Genomic DNA, 14,814 nt, shown 5'->3' with positions numbered 1-14,814 from the left:
GGTTGACACATCTTTGAAAAGTCAGGAAAAATTTTTAAAAAATCAGTAAAGTTTCCTGAATTGTGAAAAGTCAGGAAATATTGTCGCCGATCTTTAAGTTTTCTTGTTTTGTCGACACCTTAGACTGGTTCTGGCACCTACAGACCTGTACTTCCTATATCGGCAAGAACCGAACTCTGCCCAAAAGCAAGCTCTTAGAAAAGCATTGCCGTGGTCAAAATCCTAGCCAAGTCAGGGAATACTGCCATCAAATCTTAAATTTTCTCTCGAGAGAGACTTACTGTAGAGATGGTCAAACCTGTTCGTTGCCTACTATGAAGGAATTAAAATCTTGCTCTGAACAATCCTCGTAAATATTATTTGCATGATCATAAGCCACAAAAAGTCAGGTAAAATAGTGTCATCAAACCTAGAATTTTCATGTTTTAACCAAACTTCCGTTTGGCTTTAACGGCACCTGTACTTCTCATCGATAGAGCTCATATTTTGCGCTAAATCAGTGGCGTGGCGTGTTTTCCGATCTATCGATTGTTGTGCCATTCAAACCCATGGTAAAGAATCGATTATTAAGGCGTCCGCTGCGAACACCCTGTTTATCGATCCTTTTCTATAGGTTTAAATGGCATAACGATCGATACATCGCAATTCACGCCACGCCACTGCTAAATATATTTCTCGTAAAGCTCTTTCATGTTAGTCTTTCCGGCAACTTAAACCGCTTTGTGTATCAAATTAGATTGAGCTGGCTTCGGTAAACAACATAAAATTTAACATGGAATAGAACTTCGATTCCATATTGAATTTTAAGTCGTCTTTTTTCAGCGTAAAAATGACCTGAGACCAAAGTCTCAAGTTGAATAAAACTCTAAAATTAAGCCAACTTTAGGCTGGAGAGAAAAGCAGGCGCGTTACCAAGGCTATCCTTGAGCAACAAGTTTTGGAAGTAGCGCCTGTATACCCTCGGAAACCTGATTCTGCTCGAGCTGTCAATTGGATCGGTTTCTCGCAAAAAATATGCGTCCGTTGATCCGTCCCGAAAGTTCTGACGATGTTTTATTCAGGTGCATGTGACCCAAAGGATAAAGAAAGCGTCTTGGTCTAATTGGATCGCGTTAAGCAGAAAGAAACCAAGCCACATCAAATATTGCCAAATTCATCTGGGCAATTTAATTTTTTATATGAAAACGGGTTGTGCGAATTTTCGTGCAAATTTCAGTGAATTTTCCCCATAATGCAAAGCAAATTCCTCGAAATTTTCAAACGAATCCGCAAAGACGTGCTCCTGTAAAAAATTAAATTGCCCGGATAAATTTGGCAATAGCTGATGTGGCTTGGTTCCTTTCTGCTTAACGCGGTCTAATTTTAGGACCATTTGTCGTTCCCCGGATCCAGGAACGTATCTCCGTTCCAAGGTTACAATTAAAACTGACTCAAACAGTTCAATTTTTCATAACACTTTGACAACAATTTCTAGTTGAATTTTGCCGACATTTTCGCTCAATCATAGGTCAAATAAGTGAAAGTTACAGTCAGAAATGTCTAAACATTTTCCAGTAAAAATTAAACTTGTAAGTAGGAATTCTGCAACTATGAAACGTTCCTATGTTGTTTCGTTAGGAAAACGACGGATCGCACCCATGCACACCGGAATAAACACTCTATATCATGGAGGGAAAATGTATGAGGAAAAATTAAGAAAATTTTCAGTTAGTTAGTTTGTGTCCGTAATAGTTTCCTTGTTAAAATACGGATTGAGAATAGAGATTTTGTAGAGTCGGAATGCAGTTACGTTCATTCGTCTGAATAATGACGAATTGGACTGCATTTTGCAATTTGGAACTTTAAATTCTAGCCCGGTTTAAAAACCACGTATGTGCCATCAGGCCCGCCACAAGGGGAGGGATACTGGGTCCTTGGTACCGGGGCCCGGGCCCTGGAGGGGCCCGTGACGCAGGTGACAAACCACTACGAATTCATGTGTAACCCTTGTCTTGTAAGGAAAAGTGAAAAATTTACCCTAAAAATTCCGAAAAAGGTGAATAAAGTTTCAAAAACACGCCAACGCACTGTAAAATTGTTCTTACTTTCTTAGAGATTTCTATCTATTTTCAAGAGTTTGAGTATGTGTAGAATGATATTTATAGTAACTGCGTTTCATTTTCTTCCGTTGTCGGATGCTAGGAGGCTCCTGTCTGGGCATCCTCGACTTCAATGGCTCAGCTCCCTTGCCATAGACGTACGAAAGGGGAGTCCAGGGGGGCCCGACTCCCCCTAGAATTGAAAAGTATCATCTGCCCCCCTCAAAAAAAAAATTTATAGATGTTTTGAATGCAACAATTCGAAAGTATTTGGTGCTGAAAGTAAAAGAAGGGCGTAATTATTCTGCAGAAATTGATGGAAAATCTCCATCACAAGAGCTTCAAAATGCGTCCAAATAGATTTAGGTTCAAAAATTTCCCGGGGGAGGCCCCCCCCCCCCCCCCCGACCTTCACCTGTACTAGGGGCCCGGGCCAGAAAACTGGTACCAGGGCCCGAGATGGGATGTGGCGGGCCTGTGTGCCATCAGTTTCCCTGTGCACATAAGTGTTTTGTCAGATGAACAAGAATTTATTGTTCCAAATTGCAAAATGCAGTCCAATTGTGACCGTCCGCGGGAAGAAGGACTTAAGTCAACCGGGGTCGGGAAAACGGTTTCTAAATTATATGAGTCTTCTTCAATTTTTTGCCGGAAAAGTCTTTTTTATCATCCTTGTCGGTAAGCAGTGATGATTTTTCAATTTGGCAACTCTGTTTTTCTGCATTTAAATGCATTAAAAATATCGATTTTAGACGAAGCAAGCTGTCTCACCAAGAATCGATAGTTTTACATACATTTAAATGGAGGAAAAACGGTGTTGCCAACTTTCAAGAATTTCCTTGCGGTAAGCAGTGATGATTTTTCAAGTTGTCAACTCTGTTTTTCCGCATTTAAATGCATTATAAGTATCGATTTTAGATGAAGCAAGCTGCCTCCCAAGAATCGATCGTTTTACATACATTTAAATGGAGGAAAAACGGTGTTGCCAACTTTCAAGAATTTCCCCTGTCGGTAGGCAAATGTACTTGGGCATCCTGGCACTTTCTCTCTTCGGGCAGGAAATGGCCGGTGCTGTGCCTGCACTTGGCGTGTTGGAAGGGAATGACATTTTTGTCGCGTGCCCGTGAACTTGGTCCGTATTTGCCTCATTTTATGCCCCCGTGAATTTCCTTCGGAATGCCGTCGGGAAAGAGACAGCAAGAGTCATTCGCTCATTACGTGTCCCTCTTTCACAGACTCCATCGACCAAGCACTCGCAATGATGCCAAATTTTACGAAAGTTTCCACGTAGCATGGCAACGCCAAGTCGATCTCACGAGACTCGCGAATTCTGAATCTGAAGGTTCTGCGTAAAAGTTCTTAACTAAATTTGAAGGAATGTAAGTTTTTTATAGCACTCTCTTGCACGTATATTGACGTATTCTACGCACGTATCTCCACCCAAATTACAGTAATAAACCGCTCTGAAAAAAATTGACAGATCAATCCAATCGTCAAATCAGGCATTTCGTCGGGCTGCATGCAGCTTTTCAAATTTGACAACTTTAAAATTGTATACTCTCCTTTGTCGAAAAGCTCCCCGCTTTTCGATACTTTAGGATCAAACTACGAGTTTTTAAAGTCTTGACATTTGACCCTAGGTTTTTAACGTGTACAGCAGGTATTTTCGAATATCCTTGTCATACCTTTAGTGAGCTATTCTGCCGTGCTAAGGAAGAACGTCGTATGAACCTTCAGGCGTTGCCAAATTTCCTCTAATAAAACACAAATTTCCTTGTCAACTTATGAAAATTTTCCTTCCAATTTTTCAGATAATTTTGTTCCCAATTTCACCCGAAGTTCCTGAAAATTTCAAGGAAAAATATTCATAACTTTCCTGAAAACAAACATTTTATCGAAGGAAATTTGGCAACTCTCGAATGTTCATACGGCGTTTTTCGGTAGCACGGCAGTATTCTTGGAAAACGCATAAATCTGGCATTAACGCTCCGAACAATAGTTCGGCGTCCTCAAAACCAGTGGCTCTTTATTGCCAAGCACGTCTGCATTTGCCTCATGCTGTCATCTTCTGACAGGAGAGCGCAACTGAATTTTCACTCGAGCCCTCGGAAGCATGGCGGTATATGGACAATAGATCTCATCTCAGAATGTAGTTACGCCCTTATTAAGTCAGATGAATGACGATGTGTGAATTACTCTCGAAGCGGAGCATCAGACGCTAGGAATCTAGTCTTAATTAATCCAGGGATTCTATTTCTCTCTCAGGAGACTAAATTTAACCGCCTACTTACATTGTAAGAAGTCGGAAAGAGGAAGAGAACGGATTCTCCTACGCTGTTCGATTGTAGAGACATTTTTATCTCCTGCAAAGAAATTTTCTGCGTTTGACCTTGTTCCGGTCATTTATTACATATTTGCGCAGTTATTTGCAAGTAACCGAGCGTGATGCCAGCTCGCTCGAAATCTGGATTTTCCGACGACTTCACAAACGTGATATTTTGCTGTCGTGGGGACGTTGTCTACATATTTTTGTATGTTTCTGATTTGTGGCCGTTTTCAGCGGCTCTTCAGGCCTCATACTTTCTCTAAATCCGAACTAAACACACTCTCCATAAAGAAATTCACGGCAACGATAGTGGCTATCAATCGAAAATCTGTTTATTGTTTTTTTGGATTTTATGAATTCCATTTTCTATTTTCTACAGTGATTAAGACGGGAATACATTTAGTTGAGTTAGCACCCAAAAACTAAAAGATCTCATTACTAACATTCACCACATTTACCAAATAACACTCTAACTATAATAACTACTTAAATACAACATTTAAGAAATTCAAAGTGAAGGAGAAAGAAAAAAGAATCAAATTTTCTGTTGGGGATAGAAGCAAACACTCAAATAAAGTGATGAAATTAATCTAATTGATCATCGGAACCATACAGAATCTATACGGGAAAATATACAAATCCACCTTTTTAGCAAATAATAGTGCTTGATTTGTAAATCAATACCAGACTTGGTCCACATTTTAGTGTGCGTCAAATTTAGTGTTTCTTAAAGGTGAAAAACAAAAAAATCCAAACCAAAGACGATTCATTGAAGTCGGTCAAATGAAACGCATCATGCTCAACTACCCAATTTGTTTTGCGATTTCGAGGGCCGGCAACGTGGTAATACACTTAAATTCTGCATTCCTCGGAAAATTGCCAATGTCGGGATATAAATCGGCGATGGTTTACTTCATTGTCACAATAGGCAACGCTGGAATTAAGTTAAGGTATGCTTGTACATAGACAATCAAAGCTTTCAGATAGTAGCGATTGCAACGGATACTGGACGCATTTCACTTTAACTCCTGGATGCAACTATTCGAACTCTGCGGATGCCCGCGTTGCATACGCACGGGAGTGAAGGCGTTTTGACTGTTCAGTGTCCAGGCACTCGCCACTCCACCCGCGAGCCGTGCTGCCGCGGTAAGGAAGAACGCCGTATGAACCTCCAGGCGTTGCCAAATTTCCTTCGATAAAACACGAATTTCCTGGTAAACTTATAAATATTTCCCTTCCAATTTTTCAGATAATATTGTTTACAATTTCATTTGAAGTTTCTGAAAATTTCAAGAACAATTATTCATAACTTTCCTCAAAAATGAACATTTTACTGAAGGAAATTTGGCAACTTTCGAATGTTCATACGGCGTTCTTCCTTACCACGGCAGCGTGGGTCTCAGGGGAGCGAGTCAATGAGAGCGAATCGGGAAAAAATGTGGAAACATTAAACGCTCTTATCGATGTTACTAAGTACGCAACGTAAAGGTTTTAGAAGTTTTTCATTGATTTATCATAAAATTTTGTCTCATTTTTAATGAGAAGAAATTATTATCAAGATTTGCAGTTTTAGTAAAAAATTTCTCATCAAACCTCCCGAAAAGGCTCATTTCAATGTGCGGCGGGCCTAAGGTTCATGCGGCGTTCTTCCTCAGCACGACACACTGGAAAAAAACACACATTGGATCTAGAGTCCAGACTCTTAAAAACATCGACAAGAAAAAATACTCTTGATTCGATCAGATTTAAGCTTACCTAAATCAAGAACCAAGCCTCTTAATTTGAGCGGATTTCCTTTTGATTTACGCTTAAACCTGATTGAATCAAGAGTCCTTTTTCTTGTCAATGTTTTCAAGAGTCTGGACTCTAGATCCAATGTGTTTTTTTTTTTCCAGTGCAGTTTACTCGTCGATCCGAAAAATGACGTTTTTCACCCATCCCCCGCCCCCTCTCTAATATCATTGACGGGGGGTTGCGGGGGACGTCAATTCATTCCCTTCCCCTCTCCTCCTTCACGATCGACGGCGAGCGGCCGTTCCGAACGACGCGACGCGACGTCGATAGGGAATGCGGAGCGTCTTGATTGGTTTTATCGTTGCAGCCGAGCTGCAGCCTTTGATTTCCGCGAAGTGAGGGATCGCCGCCCTGGTCGCAGCCTTTAAATCAATCTGCCGGCGCGGACGCCGCACAGTGGACCAAGTTCAGGACAGAGAACGGACATGAAATTTTTGACAAAAACCGCAATTTTAGATATTCATTTCGTGGAATTTCAAAGTTTGAGGTCTCGTAAGTAAATTTCACGAGAAAACCAATGCACTCACTGAGAAAAATGGTACGCTGTTTTAGCACCTAGGACGTCAAAAATGTGTCTAGTGATCCTAACATGCTACCTTGATTGCATACACAATTGAATTTGCATTCATAGGATGTAAAGTTAACTGCAAGGACAGTGAAGGCAGCATCTTGGGATCACCGGACACATTTTTGACATCCTAGGTGCTTAAATAGCATATTGTTTTTTCAGTGTGGAAAAAAAACACATTGGATCTAGAGTCCTGACTCTTGAAAACATTGACAAGAAAAAATACTCTTGATTCAATCGGATTTTTGCTTGAATCAAAACGAAATCCGCTTAAATTAAGAGGTTTGGTTCTTGATTTAAGCTAGATTCTGATTGAATCAAGAGTACTTTTTCTTGTCGATTTTTTTAAGAGTCTGGACTCTAGATCCAATGTGTTTTTTCCAGTGCGGGGCCATTTGGACCGAGTTCATCAGGATGGAACCAATCCACATTAAGTTGAAACTGAGAAGAGGTTTGAAGTTGATCCCTGCCTAAGGCTCAATGTAAAAAATAAACTTTAACCTCTTTTCACAAAAATTGTTTGTTTTTAGACTTTCAGTTTTTGGCAGGAGAAAATATACGGCCAGTGAAACTCAGGAACTTTCTTAGCTCAAGTTTTTTCGAAAAGTTTGGTTGGTTCCTTCCTTATAAAATCTGTCCATTTTTAAAACCTCCTCGTTCTATGGTGGAGTTGTGAGCTTTTAATGTTCCCAAATTTTGTCCTGACTTTTCCCATCGACTCGATCCACCGAGCGGCGGCGCACAGTGGATCGAGTCGATTAGAGAGGTCGGACATGAAATTTTTTACTAAAATTGCGAATTTTGATGTTTATTCCGTCCCATTTTAAACTATGAGGGGTGCTTCTAGAAGAAAATTTTACGAGGAAACCAATTGAACCACTTACAGAACCTCAACGTTTTGTACAAACGGAGTTATGAGCGTTTAAAATTTCCAAATTGTGTCCGACTTCTCCTATTGACTCGATCCACTGTGCGGCGGATCCAGCAAAAGGGGCTTTGAGGAAATAAATAGGGACGAGGGAGCTCCAAGCGGGAAATCCCTTCTCGCCGCGAGCGAGTGTCTTGACCCATTATTAGCGGCTACTCTTCCGTTCCATCCGAAGAAAAGCTCGAACCCGGATCAACCGTTCGATGAGCCTGACTCCCCCACCGAGCTGCCGTGCTAAGGAAGAACGCCGTATGAGCCTAAATTTCCCCTGTCAAATCACTAATTTTCAGGGAAATTTTTGAATATTTGTCTACCAACACTGGAAAAAAAACACATTGGATCTAGAGTCCAGACTCTTGAAAACATTGACAAGAAAAAATACTCTTGATTCAATCGGATTTTTGCTCGAATCAAAACGAAATCCGCTTAAATTAAGAGGCTTGGACCTTGACTTAAGCTATATTCTGATTGAATCAAGAGTACTTTTTCTTGTCGATGTTTTTAAGAGTCTCGACTCTAGATCCAGTGAGTCTCGAACACCGGTGCGCAGCCAGCAGTCCTTTCCTGCTTCCGTGAAAAGACTGCGGAGTGCTCTGGGGGCACGCACACCCCCGCCCTGATCCAATGATCTCATCACTCTGGTGGTACAATGATGAAAGGTGCGACACTGCGCATTGTCTCTAAACACGAAACGACGTGACGGGAAGATATTCAAGCCGAAATTGCATTCCCACCGCGCACAAAATTCGCCTTCAACATTTCGATCATGCAACCCTACGACGACAGTGCTGTTATAGTTATCGCTCAAAATCTTAGGGGCCTTGAAAACAACTTATGCCATAGTGAGTTCTTTTCGAAGTATTGGAAACGAGTTTTCCACATTCGCTGGAAATAGTCTCCAAAGTCGTTGAACGATAATGAGTGCGATCGGATGACATAGATTCAATCCGTCCAATATTATTATTAACCAACACGTACCATTTTTCTTTTCATTCACATACATTGAAACCCTCCAATTCCAACAGTGTCTCATGGTTTTAAAATATTTGTATTTCTTTGTTTCAGATGCTTGGTTCCACCCTGAAAGGCTACATCCTAAAGGTAAATTTCTTACTGACTGTCATCTGAGGCTACCTGAAGGCTGAAGGGCACAGGGGAAGAAATCATACGTATATCCCCATGTTTTCACGTAGTAATTTAGCAACTTTGATTGTGTTTTCTTGGTGTCAAAGGCACAAAAAATTTTCTTCAACATAGTTAAATTTTTGCAAATGATTTAAACTCCTCTTCTTCCTGAAATGCAAATGTACAGTTGCAAAAATTGTGAAACATAACGGTAGATCCACGTCATTTTCTCCCTTTGCCCTTCATCTTGTCAATTGTTCATTTTTTCCAGTTTTTCCGAAGCATGATGTGCATTATGTCTTTTATACAAAATCCCCCAAGCTCCGCCGTAATTTTTTGACTGCTCTACCGTAAATTCATTTTTCCACCCTGTTCTGAAAGTTGGAACTTTTCGCAGTTAACACAGCGAATATATTTTCTTTACTCTCCTGTAAATTCTTGTCACCGTGGAATTTTGATATCCGAAGAGTACCCTTGATCAAGGCCTCTTTCCCTCTAATTGTCTCTGGCAAATCTTTTTAAAAGCCCACATATTGTTCAGTAGTTCCATTTAGCCAACATACTTTTCATTCACACGTGTGTGCAGAAGTTTTTAATCGTATGTAAATTCACTGTCTAGTCATTTTCCACTTATGACATAATAGTTTGCGCTCTTCTCCACTTTTATTTTATTTTTATTCATTTATTTCTTATATTTTCATATCACCTATTCAATTATTTTTACCCTCAATCATTAGCGTGAAAAACACCCTCAAAACTCGGAAAATTCAACCCTTTTTTTCCTCGGGAAAAGGGGTTTAAGTAAGTATGACTATGGTATGGAACACACTACATGGTCCGTCTCGCAAGATGCGCGGAAGTCCATTCATTCATAATTCGCGCCGTTTTACACCTTGTCGCGTGCTACTGTCGCACTCATGCGGCGAACGTAGGAACTACAATTCTAAACACAAGCCGATGCTGCCCTCTATAGACTCTCCCGACAAGCTCGGTTATTGCGTCGTATCAGCTGTCTATTGATTGCTGGCGCGCACCCTTTGTGCAATGCCCAACGAATTCGCCGTATGTAACTGCACGTATTGTGCTCGATGCTCGAATCTCCTGCCCATTGTAATGAACTCATGAACCCGTGAGCGCAATTTAAATTTAGACCGCCGTACTGAGGTTGTCACCGGAATAAAGGGGGAAAAAAAGCGCTCGGATGGGACTCCTGCCAAAGCGATCTTAGCTCGCGCAGAATTCGTCCAGGGATTTTCTGGTCCCTTCATTACATTTCGTTTCATCCGCCGTACTCCGACGTTGCCTCCGCTCGGCAGCAATAATTAGATGGGGTGAGTTCAATTGAAGCACGGGTGGAGACTGATTTGGTGGATAATCAGCGTGTTCGTCTTATCAGTTGACAGTGTCGAAGGTTCGTCCGTGAGTTCGTGTCGTTCGCCGAGGGAAGCTCCTGCCCCGAATCGAGATAATCCATTTCCGATTGGTTCCCTTGCTGTCGAGGGGATCGTAACTCGTAACGAACAAAGGCTCAGCTCTCGTTTTAGAGGGAAGTGTGGCTATCAGCTTTTCGTTAGTATTTTCGAATTTTCGTAACGTTCTAGTTCTCCAGTGCTCATTTTGATACCGATTTTGCTCTCGCAATCATTCCGAAATCGCCGTTAACGCGTGTTTGACTTAAATTCGTCGTTTATTTCGGAGAATTTGTGTTTGTTTACAATGGATCTAAGTTCGCTCTCTTTTGGATTCAAGCGCCAAGATCGTAAGTTTCTCACTGCTTTTCTCCAGCGAATTTTGACGGGAATTATGTATTTATTTTACCTTTGCATGGTGTGATAATCAAGTTTTTATATTTCTCCCTCAGCCGAATTACTTGGCGAGCCATTATCAGTGAATTTGTGTCGAGACTGTTGTCTTTGTTTACATCTTTATCAATACTTTGGCACCATGATGAATTTCCATCACATTTAAGTTTGCTTATCACCGAATACTATGATGTATCAATAGCTTTTCAATAACTTTGAGAGGGTTGTACTGACTCTGCCGTTTCAGGCAAACCAAATTGAATAACCCTCCTCTGTAATTGACCCGTCTGCACGGTTGTGTGTCGTGATGTACAAGATGAGGTTTCGTATTTGTCATCACTTTCCGTCTGTTTGCTTCTGTAATGTTCTGATTGCACCTAAGAGTGAAGAAAATTCATCAGACGCTTCAAGTCAGCTTTGTGTGTCTCACTATTCAGTAAGCGCTGTGGCGTGATTAGTCTAGATTAATGTAACCATCTTAGCTGTACAGCTGCGTTGTAGGCTCGGGTTCTTTCTTCAAACTAGTTAATGGTAGACACTTGATGTATGTTTCGCCAGAAATTACCTAACTAACCGCTGACTTACAGATCAGAACACTGAGAAGAACGTATTTAGGTGTGTATTAAAGCGTTTTCTGTTAGACGGGTGATGGTCCAAAGATGCATGAACCCTGGCTTTCGTTGATCACACTTGAGTATTGGACCATGAGTATTTGGAATTACGCCTGTCGAACAGAAAACTGTTCAATTGTGGTCAGCATGTGCTCATTTGGACTACATTTTGCAATTAGGAACTACAATGTCTCGCTCAGCTTAGGAACAACGTCTGTACCATTAGTTTCCCTATGCTTGTAAGAGTTTTCAAAGATGAGCCTGAAATCGTACCTCTGAATTGCAAAATGTACTCTATTTGTGCCTTGAGGCTCATTTTAGAATGCACTTCCTGCTCATTTCTATAACACAGCAATGAGGCCCTAAATCAGTTGGCATAGCAGGCACTCTGTGGACGTAACTGGAATTAATAATTTAAGTACATGAAAGATAATACCTACTACTAATAGACTTGAAGTTATGAAGATACATTTCGCTTTTGAAAAATTCCCATGCTTATTTTAACCCACCTCCAGTATCATGGCTGTAGAAATAAGAAGAAACCTTTAAGCAGTTTAGATTGTGAGCAGCTATTGCTTTTAGTACTTACTGAGTGGAAGAAGAATGGGTATTATTATTCTGAATTTAACCCGTTAAGCTGCTTTCGAGATTTTGATTCTCCCTGAAGAATAATATTTTGACTCTGACTTCTACCTCAACATGGGTGGCAACAGTTAGAACGTAACCCCGCTCTCCCGCACACATCTGGATTATATAAATGGGAAGGAGTAACCAGGTTCGCCTTCAACTCGATGAATGCAATTTAAGCGACGCAGGAGTTGAAATAGTTGTATTACGTATTTTAGTGTCACCTGATGTCGGAAGACGAGTGACTTGTAATCCTCAAGTTTTTAACAACAGCAGCATAGCAGCAAAATGTTCAGTAACTTTCACTTGATTCTTGCCCCTTGAAAACAATAGAGAAATTGAGATAAGTTGCCAAAGTTAGAGCCAGGACCACTCTTGTGCTTATGTCTGTATTTGAGTTTTTTTTTGCAAGTTTCAACTTCATATTTTCAAATGCGGTGCTTCAAAGTTTGAATTGCTGTTTTTAAATTGTCCTTTTTCTGTTTTCCTTGCAAGATTGCAGGGACAAGTCAGGGAATTTTGAAAGTGGATCAAACTTACGACCTTCAAGTTCTTCAAAACTCCTAGCAACTCATTTTCTTTTCTCTCTCTCAAAAAGTAACTTGGTCCCTTTTCTGTTTAATCATTCTGACCATATTCCTCGTTACTCCTTGAACAGCTCTTTACCGACGAGAGATCCCACATGGTTTTCTCTGCAATTAATTGTTGTTTTAGGAGGCCTTAAAATAGCATCATAATAGGACCCATCTTCCGTATTTGGAGTACAATTCTGGTGTATAACTTCTGAAGTAGATCCTTTTAAGGGCTGTTAGCAAAAGTGAAAATACTGAGTATTTTTCCAATGTTTAACAACCCTCCTCTAAGTTTGTATTGATCATGGAATTTTTTCCTTTGCATTTTGTTTTTTATCTCTTGCAAGAATTCATCTCTGAAGGGATATACTCGAGCTCCATTCGAGATTCGAATAAAGTTTTCCTCAAATGAAGATTATTTTTCAATGACTCCTCAAACTTTCCTTAATGACGATGTAAATCATGCGGTGCTTATCTAAGAATAGGAGCTATTTCGGAAACGACCCTCTGCCTCCGGCTCAGCGGGTTGATAATTGAAATTGATAGACAAAGAAGACATAAGGAGTATACAGCGATCCTATTGGTTGAAATGGGTAGTTTTTATAGACTTAGGGGGTAAATGATGGACTAACCATCGGGTCTCTCGTACGTTGCCGTTAGTTAGTCTATTTCTTACGTCCTTTGTCTGTTGCAACCACCCGCTTCCACCAATATGATCTCTCCATAGCCTTTTTGTCTTCTTTGTCTACTGCTTTGTCTATCAATTTCAATAATCAGCCCGCAGGCAGAGCACTCCCTGAAGAAGCCTTCCTTGTGCCCTGAGGTGAAGTTCAGACCGTGAGGCGTGAGGTACGTGCCGCTGCATGTATGTAAAACATGCGAGTCATATCATCACTCCTCTGATGTAAGGGCGTCTCTCTATCTTCACATGAGCCCCAAAAGCGTGGAGTTATACGAAGAATAAGGCTCATGCGGACATAGAGATAGGCCGCTACGCCAGGGGAGCATGAACATGAGTCATCCTGGATGCTTCATCCGCAGTCCTCCATGCCGCATCATGCGCTGCAATGTTATGCAATCGGAAGGGAGAAGGGAGCCTGCACGAGCGGGTGAGGACGAATGTCGCGGCGGGTCCTCCCGGAGGGAAGGGGGTGCAGGGACGCTCCTCCCTCGGAGGTGCATCGTCGGGACGTCGGGGTTGCTGCCACCGCGACCTTCGACCTTGAACTGCATCCTGCATCCTGCATCCCGCAGCCCCCGCCACCCGCCTCGTTGTTCGCCGTCCGGAATTGGATTACACGATTACCTGCTCGGCCCAACTGTTCTTTTTTACAACCTCTCAAGCTGACTGTCCGCGTATTCGTGCTCATCTCATGTTCGAGTGTACAAGGCAGAATGAGATGTTCTCGGAGAAGTCAAGGACCTTGGCCCAACCCTGGAAAATTAGGAAATTTCGCAGCGGAACCTTGAAATTCTTCTTCGGGCCGAAATTTTTGACAATTTTCAATTTCTAGAGACTGCACGCTGAAAATTTGTGTGAAAAGCATACTTTACTAGAAATCATGCACACATAAACTCACACCTTGAAAATCAGGGAGTATCAAGTGGCTCTGTGAAAAGTTTTGGAATTTTTAAATTCAAGAACTTTTCACCATGCAGAGTTACGTGTCTTGAGCAGTGTTCTTGTGAGATCTTTCGGGAAGTGCAGTTGTGCGGTCGCTGATGTGGAAGGAAGCAGGGCCGTATTTACCTACTTGCCGCCCATGGGCCGCCTGTATTTTGCCGCCTCCTTCTCATTCGTATTGAAACATCAATGAAAACCATCAAGTGAACGTGCTAGCGGGGGATGGGTGCATAAGATGCGTTTACTTACTCGTGTTGAACACATTTTTTGGGAAAGCCCTGGCAACACTACTATCAAAAGTTTACGGAACTTTGCGCGAAAGTGAAGTTTCGTAAACCTATCTCTGTGGGAACAAGGCCTTTCATTCATAAGAAATGAACAAAAAAAATTGTGAAAGTACAAACATGAATGTGGTTTAATGATTTTAACTTCCGCCGCCGCGCCACGCTAACCGCACCGTGTTTAGCGCAATGCGTGAAGTATTCACGCAGTCTTGTAGGCGCCATGCGTTTCACGCTGACCGCACTGTGTTTGGCGCAATGCGTGAAGTATTCATGCATTTTTGTTGGCGCTATCCGTTTCACGCTGACGCTGACCGCAATGACCGCACTGTGTTTGATGCAATGCGTGATGTATTCGTGCAGTCTTGTAGGCGCTAATATGTGTTACATGCTGATCGCCGCGCCGAGACGCCGAGGGCTTCTCCTTTTCATTTCAAGTCCTCGTCATCATTGCTCTCTGCGCCGCTCCGTTCCAGGC

The 14,814-nt window shown here is 41.6% G+C and overlaps 1 protein-coding gene across 3 annotated transcripts in view; it reads left to right on the top strand.

Annotated features, from left to right (window-relative positions):
• Positions 1–14,814, top strand: part of Rtnl1 (reticulon) — an 88,358-nt gene that overhangs the window by 38,887 nt on the left and 34,657 nt on the right. For 2 of the 3 annotated variants that reach the window (XM_019040325.2, XM_019040326.2), the window contains exon 2: positions 8,760–8,795. In XM_019040325.2, coding sequence (XP_018895870.2) covers positions 8,760–8,795 — 36 coding nt within the window. Of the gene's footprint in view, positions 1–8,759; positions 8,796–10,078; positions 10,579–14,814 lie in introns of those variants that run through there. The other variant, XM_019040327.2, reaches the window with a different exon arrangement.

This window comes from Bemisia tabaci, chromosome 3 (genome assembly GCF_918797505.1).
Source record: "Bemisia tabaci chromosome 3, PGI_BMITA_v3".
In the NCBI taxonomy this organism is placed as follows: Eukaryota; Metazoa; Arthropoda; class Insecta; order Hemiptera; family Aleyrodidae; genus Bemisia; species Bemisia tabaci.
Note: the sequence above shows the minus strand (reverse complement) of the source record. Positions and strands in the feature narration are given on the sequence as shown.